The following is a 21067-nucleotide window of genomic DNA, read 5'->3' as shown; positions in this document are numbered from 1 at the left end:
CATTTTAGTAGGTGCACTCATAAGAAACCATTTTAAGTATTAAGTACTTTATTTTTTCTGTCTTCTTCCCTCTTTGTTCTTCTCTGTTCATTGTGAGAATGTATTGATTTTTCTGCAGCTGTTACTGTTCCTGCAGGAAACACTAAACAAACAGAATAAAGAGAGCAAACTTCCCTCCCTTCCCATAATGCCGCTGTTCTTTTGCTGCAGCCATCAGGAGGGAAGACAAGCCACGTCCTGAAAGTCAGGGGAGCCTTCATCCTCCTCCTCCTCTTCCTCCCCCTCGTTCTCCTTGCAGACTGCACGGAAGGTCTGTTTCCATGACAACGGGAGAATTAAGGGCGAAGGAGTGCCATCCCAAAATGACACATCGGATTTAGGGGCTAGTGAGAAGATAAATCACCCCTGGTGAATTGATAAAAAGGAAATGGATTGGATTTTTCTGAATCTGAACCGCATGAAAATCCACGTTGATGGATTTAGTTTGTATGTTCATCTTGCTGCAGAGTGACATTAATACAACAGATGTACACAACAGCTGTCAGTCACGTTCAACACACTGAATCAGTCACTGCGTAGTTGAAAGTTTTTTGATAACATAGTCTTTATTCTTAAACAATCACTAACTTCATTCTGATGTTTTGATAATCAATGCATATTTTTTATTTCATCTCACAATTCATAATGCATATATGAGTGTGTTCCAATGCAGTGAAATCATCTGCAAACATAAAAATAATAAACTATACTTAATATCACAAACGACCAAAGCTTTCGCTCACCCTTCATACATCAATAACCCCCCCAGAAAGTGCTCTCCTTCACCGCTTTGTCACATCAGCTATTTTTACCACCTTTCTTAAATCCTTTCATTCTGCTGTCAACGTTTGACATCGAGTACATCCAATTTCATGCATTGCTTTAGTCCATGTATCTCATTTGCACCAATATAAACCTCTATAAAAAGATTCTTATATATGCTGGTCTTGCCTGCTGACGTTCAGTGTCATGTCTAAATTTACTGTTTGTATCTCTGCTTTTCTGTAGGTGGTGTTGAAGTTAATCTACCTGCAGGTTACTTCCTCTATCTATGGACCCGAGTCCTAAGATCCATATCAAAATATCACTGTGTGCAACTGAAAATGTGCTATTAAATGTACATACCACCATGTTAGCTTATGAAATCCATCCTGATAAGAGGCTTGCAAAACTGATCAAAACTTTGCATAGCAAAGTTTTGACCTTATATTAAAAATAATCTTTTATCAGCTCCCACCTCAAAATTGAACCCTATTACATCAACTCTTACAGTCATGCGATATTCATGCTTTATCTCAACACCTGGACTTCCTTTAGCTGTACATCACCTTTAATAGATATGACACCATGGCCAGGCTTTGTGCAATGGGTGCTGGGCGGCGAGCAGCCAAGCCTTCATGTCTGGCCCCATCCACATTCCACGTAACAATTGAAGGACTTCCTGAGTTAGACGAAACTAATGGGGGATTAAGGATGAGCTACACAGCGTACACAATGGCGTATGCAGTGTACCAGTCAATTCACCTTGTTTATACAAGCCCTGTCAGCGTGTTGATTTATGAAAGAGAAGCTTTCCTCCACAATGCAGAGAATGGCTTATTTCATGGGTCACAAAACCAAAGATGGGGGGCTGTATGGATTACCATATCGGAGAAAACAGTGAGATATTCTCACCAGGAAGATACATTCATCCTCCTGAAACCTGGCTTAATCCAGATTGACTGGTACCTCAATGAGGCGCTCTGCTCTCATTATGATGGGAATGATTGTGACCTTGCTTGAAAATTTCAACATGTATGTTGGTTATTAAACAGTCAGGCACCCTGTCCACCAGTATGAGGAAAGTTCTTTCAAAATAAAAGAAAAAATTACACTTTCTTAACCACTAAGCCTGCTAAAACTTTACCTCTCTTACAAAACCAACTTAAATCTTTGATTTATATAATTAATGATTAATCTTAAAGCCTGAATAACTGTCATAGAGTTTTGATATTATAGCCTAGCTCACAGCAAAGTTTGAGTTTCTTGAGGTGCAAATGTGACCAACTTTGGCCATGGCTCATAGTGCTGATGCTGGTCATTATTTTACTCAGCTTTGAGAGAATAAAACTGTTTGCAATTTTTGACAAATTTGAACGAAACGTCATTTAAAACCTAACAATCACTGCAAATTCAAAGAGCATACTGAAGCTTTATTAAAACCACAGATTCAGACTTTTACCTACTTTAGATGACTTTGTTTTTAAGCTTTCTCCTCTAACAAACACACCAACAACACACGTGTTGTTGGGTTATTACTACTGTTAAGAGACATACTAGACTGCTCTGTAATATATTGCTTGTATCAGTCCTGTTCTGTCGCAGCAGAACAACAACGCACGCATAGGAACGCACGTCAGAGTATTTAAAACAGCCCTATCCATCCTGTTAGTCACATTAGTTACACTTACAGTACACACCTGAGTGAATTACATCCCACCCTTTAGCGCTTTGTTTCCATTGGAGTCCAACGCAGAGAACTATCAAATACATTCAGTCATACTCTCACACCAGAGCGGGTAGTGTGACAGTGCATTCAAGATCAAATTGTAAAAAGGAAAACAAAAGGAAAGATAAAAAAAAAAAAAAAAAAAAAAAAATTGAAAGAAAAGCCAGAATAACTATGACAGTAGCTGGGAAGATGAGATAAAAAATAGGTAATAATGGTGATGTCATAGTTAATACTGGTAACAGTAACACAATAATGCACATGAGAGTGTAATAGCATAGAAAAGAAACAAATGTATGAAACTTGACATGTATTAAAGCTTGTTTTTCACAGCATAAATTGCAAATGATAGATATTTGTATTTGTGTGAGGAGAGACCACCATTCCTTTGTTTATCACAGCTTTTTTCTCTTTTTTTGCATAAAATGTTGGTCAAGTCCTGATTGAAAATGTTTTTCTTTCATTTATATATATATATCCTCTGGTTTCATATTAAGTCATCTAAAAGTTTTCACAGGCAAGAGTTCAGTTTGTCATCTTAGTTGTACAGTTATAGCTCCTCTTCGTCGCAAAGCCCTCTTTCCTTTTTAGAGGGGATAGTAGCCAGAATTTTAGGGGGTGGTGAGTTTTCCTCCGTCCCCCTGAGTCAGGATGAGGCCGGTTCCCCCCAAAAAACCAGGAAGCCCCTTCTCCCTCTGCTATGTGGAGTCCTGATTGACGGCTTTCCCTCCATTCATGGTGGGAGTCCCTGAGCTCTTCCTGGAGCGGTGCTTCTCCTCTATCTCATGCAGCGACGGCTCCCTGTACATACAAACTGTGGAGGAGATGGAAAGGAGAGGAGACGAGGAGAAGAGAGGACAAAGAGAGGAGGAGCTCAGAGAGGGGACAATGGAGAGCAGATTGAAGAGATGGATGTGAAGACAGAGACAAGGTCAGGTGTGAGGCAGGAGGGACAATTATACCAGGCTGGGAGGGATAAGACGAGGAATTAGAGCATGTCAGCACTTTTTTTATCGCATTGCTTGACAGGTTTGCAAGATAATATCTATTACACACTGCTCTAGCAAGAAACATATTAAAGGTGCTATTGAACGAGTATACTTCATGAACCAGATCCTACTAATAGAAGGACAATTTGAAAATTATTTCAAAGATACATTTCTTTTCATCTAAATGATAAGATACCATGTCTATGGCAAATGTGAACTACAGCTAGCAGCCAGTTAGCTTAGCCCAGCTTAGTGTAAAGACTGGAAATAGGTTTAAATATGTCAAGACCTCAAAATTATTAGAAACAAGCCTCTACAAGAGCCCTGGCAAAACATGATTGTCTACGCTCCCCGGTCCCCCACTGGCTCGCACTCACATTAATCCAAGTCCAACCAGGCCTGAGTATGGTTACCCCTTGCGCATTACGTCATGACTTCATCATAAAACATATGTGACTTTGTTTACAAAAAGCAAGGTCTGGAGTCAGCACTTTCGGTAAGTAACAGAGTATGTCTTACTGGACTTTGTGCTTATTTTTAAGTTGTTTTGATCAGACACAGCCCTCAGCACTCCTAGATTTCTCTTTCGTACAAGGTGGAGCATTTGATTCATTTGAATCACATGTCATAGTAATATAGCGCACCTGTGCTTGTGCATGTGAGTGAGCAACCAGACTGTGCCAAAGTCCACCTCTTCCATCCATGCCAGGGCCAAGAATGTGTAGCATGCTCAAAACACTACAGACCCCTTAATTCAAACAAACTGGACTTTGAGGGTCATGCTTGGGCAAAGTATGGATTGATATCTTAAACAAGTTGTCTATTTTCGTTTTAATTCAAAATCTATCATAGCTACAATAACAAGTTTTCAAATGGTTATCAAACAGACAGAAATGGATGCCCTTTAAGGCCTACAAAAGCAATAAAAGAGTGACAAGATTCATTTCAATTTTAATGCCTGAATCTGCTGTAATGTGGTAGGTGTCAGACAAAATCTTTTACAGCACGCCAAAGAAACAGCTTTATCGTGTATATTTATAATAGTTAATATTTTCAGGGTCATACAGTTGACTGTTAAAAGTATGGACGAGGGGTGCAGATGGCCTAGCAGTTAGGTCATGCCCCATGTATGTGGGTGGCCTGGGTTCAATTCCGGCCTGCGGCTCCTTTCCACTCTCTCATCCTTGTTTCAGACTCTATCTACTGTCCTCAACTAAAGGAATAAAAAGCCTAAAAATATATACTCCAAAAAAGTATGGACAGACAGCAAAACCCAGGTCTGTAAGAACCGGGTTCTGCATTTTCGAAGCCCTAAAATCAATAAGATTTTTGCTTATCAATATATCTATCAAGTCTCACTGGTTCTCTGATGTGTCATATAACTTATGCAGAAAAAGTAGCAAAGGGTAACATAAGCTTAAAGCCCATCAGCACTGTTCATCAAACAAACAAACTAAAGTACTGTAGATCAGCCTTTCCAAAACTTCAGTATGCTGCAGCCTAATTTAAGACCTGAACTCTTCCAAGGCCCCCAAAAAAGAAAAAACAAACAAACAAAAAACTTGTTAAACCATAACATGAGACTTAAATATTTAACTTTTTTCAAACTTTCCTTATGTTTCGTAAACAGAGAATTTCAATGCTTTGCTGTCAGAGACATTGACATTACTCAGACAGTTATTGTAGGGTCAGAAATTACAATTAATGAATCACTGCCATTTATTCTATTTGGTATCTGCAATGACACATAGATTTTCTTTTCTAATATTTTTTAGCTCTGTTTATGGACTGTGTTGCCCAGCAAACTCTTCCCAATTGCATTAATGTCTTTGAAAACACTGACAAATTCTTAAAATTGGGAGGCAAGTGGCATAGTAGCATGTTTAACTGAGTGTCACTAGTTAATCCAACACCAGTTAAACCATGACACTGCCACTTTGTCCACAGAGAATATCAAAGTCGCCATAAACTGGAAGTTCCTCACAGTAGCTTTAACAAGGTGAGATAGATGTATTATATGGGCAATGATAGATCTATGACTTATTTCTTCTTTGATTGAAGCCTGTCTTTTTGTGTTTTCCCATCGTATTGTTTTGCTAACGTTAACCAGCTGCTGGCTTTAGCTTCATTTGTTCAGACATGACTAAAGTATATCTTCATGTTACACTAAACAGTGAAGCAAAGCAGTTGTACCTTTCAAACTACTGATTTAATGGTAAAAAGATTCACTGTATTATATTCCTTCATTTTTTTCTTTCTATGCATGCCTTAGAATAAGAAATTGAAACACTACACTGTATAATTTTAGTTTATTAAATGTTCACATGCATTTAAAGCAGCAGTCTAGTTTTTCCAAAGTACTTCATAAATTGGTATTCTTCTGTATCTGCGGGGCGACCAGTGCTCCACAATCTCAGTAATGGGACTTTCAAAGATATTAAAACTTGCTTCAAATAGATAATCCATCACAGTAAATGAGCATTAGCATTATTGCAGGATACTTTTTTAAACAACCCTCCTTGAGGCTAAGAAGCACAATATCTAAAACTAGAACTGCTCTGCCAAATGTTATTTTTCATGTTCTCCAAAGTAATTACTAGAATTTTAAACTCATTTTATGTCAAACAGGAAGTAGTAAGTATTACAGAGGTTTTGCAGAAACTTTTTTGTCCTACCTTCAATGGGCCTGGGCACAAAGTGTGAGGAGGGCTTCGTCTTTTTGACCCGGTTGCCCTTCATGACTTGACCCTCCTTGGTTAAGCCAAGGAACCAGGCCCGGCCTGACTCCTGTTGGCGGTACACAGTGGACGAGTAGATCACATAGTAGTTTTCGAAAACCGACTCCTTGAACCTGCACTCTGGCGTGAACATTTCCTGCAAAAGGAAGAGATATGTGGATGCATCACTAGCATGTAGGTGCAAAAATGCACAGTGTTAATGTACATAGGAGTCAATGCATGGACACACAGATGATTTATTTTTATATAAACATGAATATTACAGACACATGGAGGCATAACCAACAATAAATTAGATGAACAATTTTAATGAAGTCTCATTTCAGGAAAAAAGCTGTATCTGTTTCACTCTGCCAATATTGGCTCTCTCCTCCAGCATGTGTGTTTTGCCAAGGTCAGTAAACATACTGTATTAATACACAAACACACTCACACACACATGCATTCCTACATTACTAAGAGACTATCAGGCTAAACTAACCCAGCAAAGTCCTGTGATTCTGGTCATTAAAAATATATAGAAAAAAGGACCTCTGCTGTGCTGTCTCTTACCACATTATTACTCTAAATGTTTCTAATCACCATTTATATAAAATTGCCAAGTAGCGACTATATATATAAAAGAGGTCTCTTTGTGCTCCAGAGGAACAGTGTGTCCCTGTCTTTATGAGTGTTTGTTAATGCCAAGCCCTGGTTTGTTTTCTTAAAAATACATTTTTTTTACCTTACATTATGTCAGTGCTCTAACATTCACTGCAAACCAAAAGTTTCTTAGCTGCATTCACTAATATAAAGGACTACAGCAACAAAAATTAACTGTCTTCATGCCTAAAAGCAGGGATGTGTATATGTCGCTGTGCTACAAGGTTATTATACAAGGTTACACGCTGGTGCGATAAGAGACTTGGAGAGAGAGAGTGTGTGTTTGTGTACGAGTGTGTGTGCGTGTACCAGGCATGCATATGTGACTTTAAACTGAACTTTAATTAACCTCTCAAAGGCTTTGGACTCGACATGGACTCGAGATTTAAGACTCAGGCCCAGTCTTTTTATTTTGTATTTGTGGCATGTTATAAATTCAAACTGAATGTCAGTCCCTCACATCATGTGTGAGACTCTGCACGTTGAGAGCAAGCAGCCACTCCTGACATGATGGCAAGGATGTCACCTGCTGCAGGTGATAGATGGGGCCGACTCAAGGCATACACTATACAGGTAAGTGTCACATTTAAGAGGAGTACTGCCTCAAACAAACCCCAGCTGTTTTTATTAAGGCCCGTAGACTAGACGATGTTAAAAATGACTATCAGCTTAATTCTTCATTGAAGAGAGAGATGAAGTAGAGACAGTGACAGTTAGGAGTTGAACAATGAATTACCATATCACATGAACTTCAAATTCACTCTTGTAATTTTACCATTATACTGAAGAATGGAAATACAGTTTTACTTGGTGGAGAAGGCTCTGCTCAAAATGACAATGCATACTAAATTGAATAAAATTAGTTGAAAAGCAATTATACAATGGCAGCATGAATCTGAATGTGAGGGTGCTACAAGCTTTATGCTATAAAAGAGGAGGCTGGGGTGGAGGAAGTTAAGCTTTGCCAGCAGCAGCAGCAGGAGCATGGTGCATCATTATTAATGCAAGCAGGGATTAGTGAGAAGTCTGTTATGTTTAAATACACCACTGTGTATGAGAATGAGCTGTGATTGGCTGTGGGAGTTGGGAGACAATCATTAGGATCAGCTGGCGGGTTGCTGATCATGTAGCTGTGAGGCAACAGCAATACCCCCTTCGCCGCCGTGCAGTCCAGCTTCATTATATAATTAGTTGAGTAAAAAGAGTTTAGATTACAGGTTGATTATGAACCTTAAAACTTGGGTGTGGCCTTCTTATTCAGTTCCCATTACTAATTATGTGTTTGAGAGAACAGAGATAATAGTATTGATATGGACTTGGATCAATAAAGAGTATCAATCACTGTATAAATAATGATTCTGTTGTTACTTTACATGTTTACTGTTCTCTCCCATTTAATATGCCTGCAAAAAACTCAGGAAAGAAAGCCTACATTAGAACATGAAGCTTGTGCTGTATATTACACTGTTAGTTTTGCCCAGGGATGTACAATATGCCGATATTTAACATTCATTTTAGCTGATGCTGATATCAGTGCAGCTAAATATAGTTCAGACCTAAACACCTAAGGTCCTCTTAACAAATCAGATTGCTCTAATCATCTTCAAGCACCAACACTCCTACAAAGTTTGTAAGTTCCCTGCAGTAAGTTCTTGTTTTGTGTCTGAAAGTAGAGATGAGCTGTCAGTGACTCTCCTCTCTAAGTGTCATTCTCATCCTGACTAGGAGCAGATCCAGTGGCAGACAGGGCCATTTTGTGTTATGGCTATTAATGGAAAGCTGTAATGTAGGCTGTTTATGTAAGTATATTCGCTTACTAAGCATATCTTTAGGTTATCAAATGGTTTAAGAGATGTAACAGACATTTCTGTGCTACATGGGTAGCACAATATACAGTGTTTAACAAATTTATTAGACCACCTGTCATATTTGTCTCAAAGACCATCCAGCATCATGAAGAGCTTTAATGTGAACTCTTTCATTTTCAGTGAGCTCTCTACATTTTACCATTTTGAACAGGAATGAGGGATTTCAAACTGAATTCACCCAAATTTGAGCCGGCTCACTGGGCTTCTCTGAGAAGTCAGAAATTAAACAAGCATAACATTCAACCACTAAAACAAATTCTTCTGTTCAGGAATGCAAGTAAATAACTATAATTTGACATATTAATCAAGAAATAATAATGTGCTTTATTACTTTTTCAGTTTTTTTGTAAATCAGTAAATTTGAAAATTCATGGATAACAATAATAATTATATTTTAGTATTTAAAAATATCACTTTGGTTAAAGAGCTTCAACATATTGGTGTATTAACCATTGCAGAAACATAAAAAAACATTTTGGTAATTACCAATGTTGTTAATTTAGGGCAGCTGTGGCATAAACCTTACTTTGGTTAGGGTTAGGGTGGTCTAATAAATTTGTTAAGCACTGTATATAAACGTTTTTTGTCCTGTGCTACAGGACTATCGACCTCTGTAGTACTGGTGCTATGGGCAGAAAAAGAAAATGTACAGCCCTGTTCAAAAGTCTACAACATCCTAAGATCAATCTGAAAGACATGCACACAAACACAACCACACATCCATCCTAGTAATGAGAATGATAGCCTTATTAGAATAGAGAACAATGGAAGATGTTTATCTCTCAGCGTCATTATCAAAGCAGGCGAGTCAAGGAGAAAGTCAAGGGGATGCACAGGAGGTGGGAAGGGATGACAGGAAAAAATGGAAAGGAACCAGATATTGGACACACTGTCAGGACAGAGTGCAGTGCCAGATTGCTGCCATGATCGTCCATGAGACCAAGCTACATCACCTGTTTTTAATCCATCCATAATCTAGGGTGCAGCAATTTGGGAACTGTGTTAATTTTAAAGAAGAAATAGGTGTCATTGACCTTTAACGAGGGGGAAATTGTGTGTCTTGACTTCATGCTGGTGTCTGGAGTTAATAAGCCAGGTGAGCTGATTAACGTGTGCTGACAAGGTGGCCGCTAAACCTCATCACCCTTACCACCCGTCTCTACTCCCTCCTCGTCTGAGCGCTTCCCGTCTGAAAGAGGCTAAATTAAAAACTAACGCCAGTCTGTTTGAAGGGCGGGGAAGTCGCTTGTGACGTAAATAAATGTGGTTGATGTGGAACAGCTGGCTCAGAGGAAGTGGCGGTGTCTCGGTTTAGGCAGCTTTTTAGTAAGGGTGTGTGTGTTTGGGTGTTGATGCTGTATTTCATTCATTAATATCTCCTGCAGGCTTCGGTGCCCTTTTGAGGTTGTCCATTTGACTGACAGCCCAATTCTGCTTCCCGCTGGAGGTGACTGTTTACGTGTTTGCTGGCATATGCTTGGGTGTGAGTGTGTGTGTGTGTGTGTGTGTGTGTGTGTGTGTGAGACAGAGATAGAGAGCAGAGCAGCCTTTAAAAGAATGGAGGATTAAAAATGAAGGGCAGGTTTGTAAAATGTATGTCTAGGTGTTGGGTCACCCTAACAAGGAAAAAAATTCTGTTACGTGTTTTACTTTCTAATAATGCAGATGGCATTTTATTTACTCAACTAACAAAGAGCAAGGCTGGCATCCATTAAAAGTCGAGTCTCCTTGAGACAGACACATGTAGCCATGTTGGACAAAGGCGTACAGTCGGTTTATAAGCCTGATAAAACAGCCTGCTATGACTGACATGAGGTAGAAAAATGTACAGCTTTAGTCTTTAATACTGCAAACCCCTACCTCCCTTGCAAAGCTTGTAATGGACTATTATATCTCAAAGAGCTCATAATATCACCCCTCTGAACATTGTGCTGCATGTGATATCTATGTTTCAGAAAATTGAGCATATAGCATCAGTTCAGACAGGCTACGGAGTCAGGCACTGCCATATAATTTGCAACTGATTCTCTTCTAAACACACTACTGGCTAATCGCACTCATGCTGCCATATTTAAACTGCTATCTCCTTGCTACACTTTGCTGCGCTCTCTGAAAGCTGCTTGTTTCAACCCTCCTCCACCCCAGCTCCTCCTTTATTCTGCTTCTACCTTTATCAGTGTCATCCTATTGTCATTGATGCCTGCTCTGTTTTTTTTTTTTGCTGCTTCTCACCCTGCTTTAAGCTTTCCTGAATGCAAAGGAAGAACAGGAACGTAAGGTATTTTGCTCGATGCTTTCCACACAGGCTAATGAAAGGGCATGGGGATCCCAGAACAGCTACACTGGTGAATATAGATAGAACAGAAATATATCTATATGGTATAAACAGAATTAAGTACAAATTTGTAGCTGCTAATAAAGAAAAATATTTTTAACCACAAATCATGTACGTTTCTTGACAAAGTGGTCCTTACTGAAGTAGCGTTGGAGGCAGAGCCTTCAGTTATCATTAATATCACCAATAGAGTAAGTCCAAGCAGCAGACAACCTCTCTTGTTTTAAAGGCAGGTTTAAAATCAGAATGCATGATATTGTTGTTATTGACATTGGCAGATATTAGCTCACAAAGTTCATTATCAGTATTGTCAGATATAAACATTTATGTTGGTATTTACAGCTGATATTGGCCATGCATATTGGCAGAAGGTAGGAATGAGTTTTTGCACTTTAAAGATTATTTTGTTGGGCTTTTTCCTTTAATGTAAAAGGTAAGCTAGAAAGAGAGACAGGAAATATGGGGAAAATAGAGGGAAAACATGCATCAAACAGCGTCGGTACTGGGATTCCATCCTGCTCCAGTGCATTGAGGATTCTGCCTCTGTATATGGGCACCTGCTAAACCAAATGAGCTTAAGTTGCACCCATGTTTGAGCACAGCCAATAAATATTCCTCATTTATTTATTTTTCTTCTTGTTTCCCCTTCATTCCTTAAAGTGTATTATAAGAACTGCAGTTCTTTGTCTTCTTTCCAGAGGAAAAGACTGCTAGAATCAAACAGAGAGCTTCTGTTGTAGCTGTGATTGACACTCTTTGACCCAACAGCTTGTGAACTCACACATAGTCTTTGAGACAGTGGTGACGTTAGCATATGATGATACTATGGGATCATACTTACACTCCAAACCCAAGTCAAAATCAAAGCATTGTAAGGGGTACGTGTCTTAGCTCACATGGCACGCCACAGCACAGCAAAATGAGTCCCGGCATTTACGACCATCCATTTTAAAACACAGCAGTGCATAGCAGGTTGAGTAAAGGACTCTGGGAAGGTGAGGTCACATGGTCGGCGATGTGGAAACGTCTCGCAAGTCAGCAGGAGGCAGGACGAGCTCTGTGGAGAGCTGGCAGCCGAGTTTATCTGGGCCTGCTGACACACTGTCAAAGAGGAAATGTCTCTCTCTCTGGCGGGGCGCCGGGGGTCACGTCGAGCCTGTCTGGCTGCGTGTGTGTTTTTGTGAACATATGTGTTTGAGTGGGCAGGGGGGCAGACAGTGATACATTACCCACCAGCAGGCATTGTCCCTTCTTCATCTGTCTGGAGCACAAATCAGGCCGATGCACATGCACACATACACCCCTACATTAACGCATTACTGTGCTCTACTATCCTAACCTTTCCAATCACACAGTCTGCTCTGCTGACACGCCAAAGGATCCCCTCCAAATGTGTCCACAAGGGCAACACTCTGTAACTGTCTATGAGGAGGCTTGGAGCTGTTTAGAGAGTGCTCTGGCTGCAGCTCGGGAATGATGGGGGTGAAATGTAAGTGACTTTGAAGTCTTTGACAGAGTACCTTGTTTGTAGATGACTGAGAGGAAATATGGGGTGAAGAGACGAGGACAAAGTCTCTCATGATTAATGAGATCTCCTTAATGGACACATGGGAACCACACAAGTACACAGGAGAAGGAAAAGAAACACTCAATCGGTAGACAGACACATGAACTAGGAAACTCAACGCAACACACATGCTGTTGATTAAAATGCACGCCAACAGGTTTGCCCTGTCGCTGCTCCTGCCAAGAATACGTAATCAGCCAAAGTTGGTTCCCCCGCAAAAACAGGGAAAATTAAAACAAGACGTGCCACATTTAAGGCCTGTGCTTAGTGATAGTAAACTGATTACAAGGACACCTATTTATATTCTGTGTCGATGTGAAGGAGAAAGGGGAAGGCAAAGTTGTTAGTGAAACTGTGCACATGAGACTGTTCGGTCTCTGCCATTAGGGGTCTCAGTGGGAGGCTTAAGATAAATAAACACAGAGGTCTACCTGATACCTGGTGAGCAAACACTGCAACTAAGGATGATAAATATTTTAGCAGTTTAGCTCACAACAATGTACATAATTTATTAAAATAGATGAATGAATTCCTACAGGCACTGAAATAAATGAAGAGAAAAATCCAAATAGGGATTCACAGATGAATCAGTTTAACTTATTGGTTTAATCAATATCAGCCCTTTGGACAGTCATCAGCCATCTGCAAATAATATTGGCACAAATCAATGTCAGGCGATTTTTATATGTTGTGATGTAACGATTAAATGCTGTTATGTAGCACACCTTTGCAAAAGATGCTGGACAAACTCTGATCTGTTTGCATAATCAAACGTGAGAGAACTGAGCATTTACAGAGTTTTACAATGACAGGAAAACATCAGCATCAATATCAGCAATGGCCTGGATTTTTACAATCGGTGCATCTTCAAATCTAAAGTTTCTCTGTGGAGTGTTTTAACCAATGGTTAGGCCAAGGTGGCAGTAGTGATGAGCCAGTATTTGTGTTGTTTGCATAACTTGCAGTACCAAACATACCAAGCAACAGGCTAGACAAATGTTGACTACACAGGGCAGAAAGGCCTTTTTGAAGTTAATGAAAGCTAAAAACAGAAAATGAAGAGCAACAGACAAATATGTTGAACAAGTAGGGATGCATGCCTTTAATAATGGTAGAAAATAGCTTAAAAAAGGTTAATACTCAATATGGGCAGCTACAGCAAGTTCTGCCACTGTTTACAACTGATAGATCTGCTGTAAATACTGGTCTACAGAAGCTGTAATTATCAACAGTATGTACAAATAAGCTTGTGGAGTTTTAGGCTAGACTAAAAGACCTATGTCAATTTAAGTATTCTTCTAAGTTTATCTATATTTAAGAAATTTTAAAGTGTGTTTGAGGGACTGAGATTTAGGTCTGAACTACATGTATATAATGGTAGTAATATTGGTATTGATATCGACTTTTGGCATAAAGTTATTCCATGAAAAGTATACCAAGAGGAGACACGAGCAGTTTTAAGAATATTGACATCAGATTCTTGCTAAACGTGCACAACAAAAACAACACATTTAGCAGTAAGCAGAAGTTATTTAAAGAATAACCAAACCCCAAGACCATATTTTTGATCTGAAAACCAGGTTTCAAGTAGTGTTATTGAAAAGTTGTGGTCCAAATCTCCAGTGACAATTTCATTGACTAAAACTATGACTAAAAATGTAAGTCGACTAACTCTTTTCCATGAGAAAGACTAACTAAAAATAGATCCAAATCTTTTACTTAAACTAAGTTGAGTTTTTGTCATGATGACTACAACAACACTAATAATGTAATTTATTCTTTACTGGACATTAAAAATCCACGTTATTTCTCCACTGTGGGTAAATCTGTCTGAACACAACATCTTAGTTGCTCTTCTTCCCCTTGGATGTAGAAAGCTGAGATCCCAGGATTGGCGGGATACATAGAACCCACCAACATGATTCTGCACCAGATCAGGCAAGAGAATAAATGTTTGGATGAAAAATAAAGGCTAAACTTTTTATTGCTCAAAACTGGACTAAAATGTTTCGGAGTTCTCATTGACTAAAAGTATAAAGGGTAGGAATTACTAAAATGTGACTAAATCTAAAAGGCATTTCATCTGAAGACTAAAACTAAAACTAGCTGTCAAAATTGACAGTCATATCTCAACATATGAGTACAAACTTTTAAAATTCCACATTTTGTGTAATAAATGTGCATAATGACTGCCCTCTACATCAGGGATCCTCAATTAGGTTTTCCTGAGGGCCAACATTTTTCAAGGACAGAAACCCGAGGGCCAGATATGATTTCTTGGATGTTCATATATACATATTTATATTTATATTTATATATTTCCTCGCACAGATTATGGCTTAATTAGCTACTTTAGACAGAGGATTTATTTGCAAGTAATCTAAACAGGTCAGCCATGCTGTCCTTATATCAGATGGCATTTTTTTTTTCACATTTTTAACGTTTTCAAGACCCACTGATGCTAAATTTACAAGACTGGAATATTCATTAGAAACATTCATTCAGCATGGCTGTTTATGGCTTTATAATGGCAACCTGTTGTCCACAATATCTGATCAGACCCTGAGATTATTTCACCTGACCTTGGATGAGTACAGAGTCCAGAATGAGAGTCCTCACCTCACCTACTGAGTGAAAACTTGACTTATAAGCACATATCTGAGGCACAACAGATGTTCTTATGCATGTCCGTTCTATCTGAACCACCCTGACTTCCCTGCGTGCGTCATGAAGTGGTGCATCTCCGTGCGTAATTATGTCTATGAGCGCTCTGTTTCATTTATGAAATGTTTTTTAGTCTGTAATATTTGTAATGTGGTTATTTCATGTGTGTAACTGCCAGACTCTGTTTATGAATAAAGTTGAATTTAAAAAACTAAAACTGGAAATACAGTGTAACATCACATCACAATAATTCCTATTAGAGATATACAGGATCTCAGATGAACGGTCTGTAGCCAGACCCCGTCCCGAAATACCGGGTAGTTACGTTTCTCTTCAGAGCTGCTGAAAGCAACTTTAAGTTTATGTGGGTTTGGCGCCCCCTGTTTACAAAAAGAACTCTTTGCTGATTTAATCATGTTTATATCGTAGCAGTACAAAAAACTTCGTTGGGGCTTTGGACAATCAGCTTCCAAAATAGTCTCAGTCTGTTTCAGTGAACAACAGATGTGGTGTAAATGCAAATAAATGCTGACCAACGCTTGGGAGCATGAATAATTACAGTTAAAGTAAACACTAATGTAAAAGATGCATGTTTTATTTTTTTTTTTAAAAGCCCAAACAAGAGGCCTTGTGAATATTTCATGAGGATGAAAATGCAATTTACTTTCCCATTATTGTGGCATAGATTTTAGTGACAATCAATGAATGTAAACAATATGTGCAAAATGAGGAGACAAAGAAAGAGGGTTATAGATGGAGAATGCAGCAAAGGTAACTGGCTGGTTTGATTGTTCTGGCTTAGCCCACCAGGAGACACCACTGATGCTGATGTTCTATCATACATTTTTTTGAAAAAATAAAATAATGAAAATCAAGATGACACCCTTTACTACACTGTTATGAATGACGTGTTATTTGTATTTGTTGGATCTTGTGCTTGTGTGGGGTGAGGTGTAGGAAAAATGAATGACAAAGTAAGGGAGCAGGCTGTAATGGATATGAAACTGGGTTGCCAATAGAACTGGGTTGAACGCTTCCTGAATCCAAATCAGACACTTGCTCCATCTGTGGAGGGAGGCAGCTCTCTGGCTCGGCATTAAGGAGCCCTGCTGCTTCCACAGCCGTCCTTTGACTTTGGTGAAAGATGTGGAGGATATTGAAGGTGGGAGACGGGGTAGGGGGGCTCCATTTCAATGAAGGCCTGAGTCATGGGTGCATCTGAGAGATTTAGTCTCGGTGAGGATCCCTGCCCTGTCATGGAACTCCCGAGAACTTCATTACTATTCTGGGAGAGATTCAGGTCGGGGATTGTCTAGACATTACTTAAACTGAAAAACTCACTTTCTCACTTCTTTTTCTGCCCCCCCCCCCCATGTTTATCTTTATCTCTGGCTCACCCTGAAAGTCAATCACTTTCTAACAAGGCTCCGTCCTGTCCTTCCCTGGCTTCCTCTGGCGGGGACATACAGTAGATGATAAATGATGGAAAAATCCACTCCCAAACAGATCCCGCTAGGCTGGCTTTTATGGACAAAAACCCTCAGTAGCCACACATAGATTTTCTTTCTGAGTGTGTCATTTTACTCATTTCCTGAATGTATCTTTTTCCATTTATCATATCTTTAACTCTTGAGCACTGCTGACTTTATAATTTGGAGGTAACAGTTAATTTGAATATTCAAATGAATTAGTAACTTGGAAAAAGCTGTGGTGATGCATTGTGCAAAAATGCCAAACATAGGCTGTATCCAGCTACTTAAATTCTGTCTTCAGTTGTCAGTCAAGGCTTTGGAATAGGGCTTTTTACCAATTTATATCACTTTATAGCTCAAACTTCAGCAAGAAAAAAAGTGTGCTCGGTTTAAACCCCAAAGCCTGAAGCATCCAAAAATACTTCCCTACTTCACTCAAGTTTTTGATTCAGCACAACAAAAACCCCTTAAAACCACTTTTGTTCTTGAGGCAAAAAAAAAGATGAAGACAAGGCAGGGGGTGCAGAGAGACTGCTCACAGAAGCCCTTTGTCATTTGTCACCAGAACAAAATCTGAAGCTCTCCCTGACCTTCCACATCAACTCTCTCTCACTCATCTCTCCAGGGCCTACGCTGAAGGTTTTACTGCAACACATTACTTTTTTCTCTGACACAAATGAGGAGCAGTAAAATTAGACGCGAATGGAAGAAAGAGTAAGAACAGTTCAGAGGCCGCAATCAATGTGCAGAGTGGCCAGTGTGAGAGCGTGACCCCATGGATGGAGGGGTGGATGGATGAATTATCCAACCAAACAAATCAGAAAGCTAATTAGAAAAGTATGGGTTGACCTGTTTTAATTGTTATCTACTTGTATTGTTTGAAGCCCAGACTCTTAAAAAAATGGAGGTAATCTTGCTGATTTTTGAAGCTTAGTTTTGAAGCCCCATGATGGCAGTCACCATATTAGAAATGCTATCTCTGACTTACTTTCAGCCAAGATAGAAACAGGCAGAGATTAAGAAGCAGGCCTCAGTCAGCCTGTCAGCCAGGTCAGCCATGCCCATAGCTGGACGTCACACAAGAGATCTCATGAATAGACTACAACAGGTAACTTACACCTTCTTGTACAGTATGTACCAATAAAGACATGTGCTACTCAGGCCAAACCCGTCTTTTCAAACAGGCTGCAAACATGTTAACTGTTTAACAGGCTGCAAACATGTTAACTCCTGCTGCAAAAGAGCCATGTAACATGGGTTTAAATAGGACTTAAGGGGATTTTGCAGTCCACCACCCTAGGACCCTAAAGGTACTTAAGTATTTTAAACTCCTGTATTGACTTCATTTCCAACCTTGAAGATTTTGACCTGCTTCCAAGCCAAACCCCTCTCTTTAAAGAAAGTGGTGTTGTGGTCAATTTGACACAGACTTGCATTTTCTTTTAATTTGGGGAAGTGAGTTTGCTGCTTTGTGTCAGGACAACAGAAAAGTAGGAGGATGTGACATTTGAAGGACTGGAGATGGAAGGGTAACAGTCAGTAAACTATCAGTGCAGGTTTAACTACTCATGCTTGCCTGTTTCTGGTAATATGATGGAGATGGTGAGGGATAACGTGAGTTATACTGTGTTGAAATAAATGACATTTTCTTAAATGAAATAGGGATTTTAAAGACTCAGGGATAAAAACTCAGTATTGATGCTCCTCCTATGTTAAACGGCATCTATGTCTAGATGTTAAAACAATGTCTACATGTAGACATTTAAGCAATGTAGACACTGAAACAACATATATGTTGTAAAAGGTGAAACACTGGATATGTCTAGACATTGAGACAAATATTAAAATAGTTTGGGGATTTTTTATTAGTTAATTTTGTTCACCTTTCTGTTTTAAATTTTAGTGTCTTTTATTAGTTTTAAGCACTAGTTTGTTAGTCTAGTTTATTTTCATTGATACTTACCAGAAGCAAGACCAAAAACAGCCAGGAAAAAGAAACATGTATTTTTCCAGAACATATTCAGATAGGCTACTCATCACACCTCATTTTATTTATTCAAATGTGACATTTTAAAACAACTCAAGACCTAAAATTACCACTTTGTGAAGTCTTCTTCAATCAAATTAGAACATTTTACATTCCCCAGGCTTAGGTGTACACGTCAGTCAGAATGCTGCTGAAAAAGACTAAAACTAAGGATATTTTAATCACTAATATTATTCCATTTTAGTTAGTTTTGTAAGCACCCTATTAAGTTTTAGTTAGTTCACCTTTTTCTAAAGCTTATTTTTTATTTAGTTTCAGTTTACTGAAATCATTTTTATATTTTAGTTTTAGTTATTCTATTAGATTTAGTTAACTGTAGTAACCTTAGTTGACATTATGGCCATGACAGCCATCATTTTGTCTTCCATTTACTGTTTTGTGTTAATGATAACATATCAAAGAGTATGGTCTAGACCTGCCCCCTTTGTAAAGTGTCTTGAGATAACTTTGGTTATGAACTGGCTCTATAAAAACAAAGAAACAAACAAAGACTGATTTATTGATTGACTGCTGATACAAGCTGGTGCCTGTTAAAATAATGGGAAAAATATACATTTCTCCAATCCATCCATCTAACATCTATGCCAGTGGTCCCAAGCGTGGAGGTCACAAGACACTAAAGAGGGGTTGCAGAATATTTTCCCCAAAAAAGTAGTACATCTCATCTATCATTGTAAAAATATCCTTCGGATGAGTTTAATGCAAAATAAAACCCTAAGTGAGATTTGTAAGTAAATCAAAGAAATGTGAACAGAAACTCCTTGAAAAGTAAATTTGTCCATGAAGCTTTATGCAACATCTTCTGCCTTGACCACCCCCAGGACCAGTAGGGGTCCTTGGTCCCTGTTGCTGTTATTTTGGGGGCCAAAGCATTAAACATTTGAGAACCCTGATCTATACCAGTTGTCTGATTAGGGGTTGCGGGGGCTGGAGCTGATTCTAGCTGTCACTGGGTGAGAGGTGGGGTGCACCCTAGACCGATCACCAGTCAATCACAAGACTGACATATAGAGACAAACAACCAGCAATGCTTACACTCGGGAATTTTCGAGTCACCATTTAACCTAATGAGCATGTCTTTGGTTTGTGAGGGTGTCGGAGTACCAAGAGAGATCTTGTACATGGAAACGTCATACAGGATTCAAACCAGGAACCTTCATGCTGTGAGGCGACAGCGCTAACCACTGATCCACCATGCAGCCTCAGATGGGAGGCCAGTCTCATGAAAACTGATTTTTGAAAACATAAAAAAATGACATTCAAATACTAAAAAAATCATTGGTGGAATTGATAGTTTCATATAAAAGATAGATCTGCTGACCTCCTGACAATGCAATGGCCAATACATGGATGCACTGATACAGATGTATAAGAAGATAAAGAGCAATAGCTAGAGAACAGTGGTTAGTGCTGTGCAGTAAACTAGGTCATATTGAGAAGTGTTATAAATAATGGAAGGCAGCTCTTCATTGTGGATGCTCAGCCCCCACACACTTTACTGCTAAACTCTCCACACAAGCTTTATCACCTGCTCAAACATGGCTACATCAGCTCTACCTAAGTGATCAACAGTGGTTGTGATCTGACCAGCAAAAGAAGAGCTAAATACCTGACACTAAAATGAACGACTAAAGAGAAAGTTAAGATGCGGCACAACTTCTCAGAATCCTCTCAAACGTAAAGAAGATAAAGCCTGTCGCATATCCTCGCTAACAAGACAGCTGCACAGACCGAGGAAGAGGCAAAAAGCAGAGGAGCTTTAGAGATGTAGGAGGATATCCCACAGTAATTACCTCCCAGGAGGAGGGAGAGAGAGAGAGAGGGAGAGAGAGAGAGAGAGAAAGAGAGAGAGAGAGAGAGGGCTGTGCATCTTCACTTTTAGATATTTGGGAAGACAAAATAAGACAACAAAACAAGCAGTGAGAAACTTTATAGTAGGTAGAGGTAATGCAATGTAGTGAATACTTGAGGAACAGAGCAAAAATGAGAGGGAGAAGGTTAAAAAAACTTGAACAAATAATAATAAAACTAAATGTAAGTAGGAAGAAATGAAAGTGAAGGACTTATTTCATAGCCATGATAGCGCCAGGAGGTTTCTCATAAAAGTGTAAATAAAGAAATGTTCTCCTTAAGAGTCCTCTTGAAGCACTAAAACAGTCCTCTCCTCGTCTATCACATTCATAATCTGTGTTGGTAAATAATGGAAATTACAGGCAGA

The 21067-nt window shown here is 39.1% G+C and overlaps 1 protein-coding gene across 2 annotated transcripts in view; it reads right to left on the bottom strand.

Annotated features, from left to right (window-relative positions):
• Positions 1-706: 706 nt before the first annotated feature.
• Positions 707-21067, bottom strand: part of fgf12a (fibroblast growth factor 12a) — a 57694-nt gene continuing 37333 nt past the window's right edge. For both annotated transcript variants that reach the window (XM_041804073.1, XM_041804072.1), the window contains exons 4-5: positions 6192-6390; positions 707-3341 (exon numbers count right to left, since the gene is read on the bottom strand). In XM_041804073.1, coding sequence (XP_041660007.1) covers positions 3226-3341; positions 6192-6390 — 315 coding nt within the window. In that variant the 3' untranslated portion in view covers positions 707-3225. The remainder of the gene's footprint in view (positions 3342-6191; positions 6391-21067) is intronic.

The sequence above is a fragment of the Cheilinus undulatus genome, linkage group 13 (genome assembly GCF_018320785.1).
Source record: "Cheilinus undulatus linkage group 13, ASM1832078v1, whole genome shotgun sequence".
NCBI lineage: Eukaryota > Metazoa > Chordata > Actinopteri > Labriformes > Labridae > Cheilinus > Cheilinus undulatus.
This window is presented reverse-complemented; position numbering and strand designations above follow the sequence as displayed.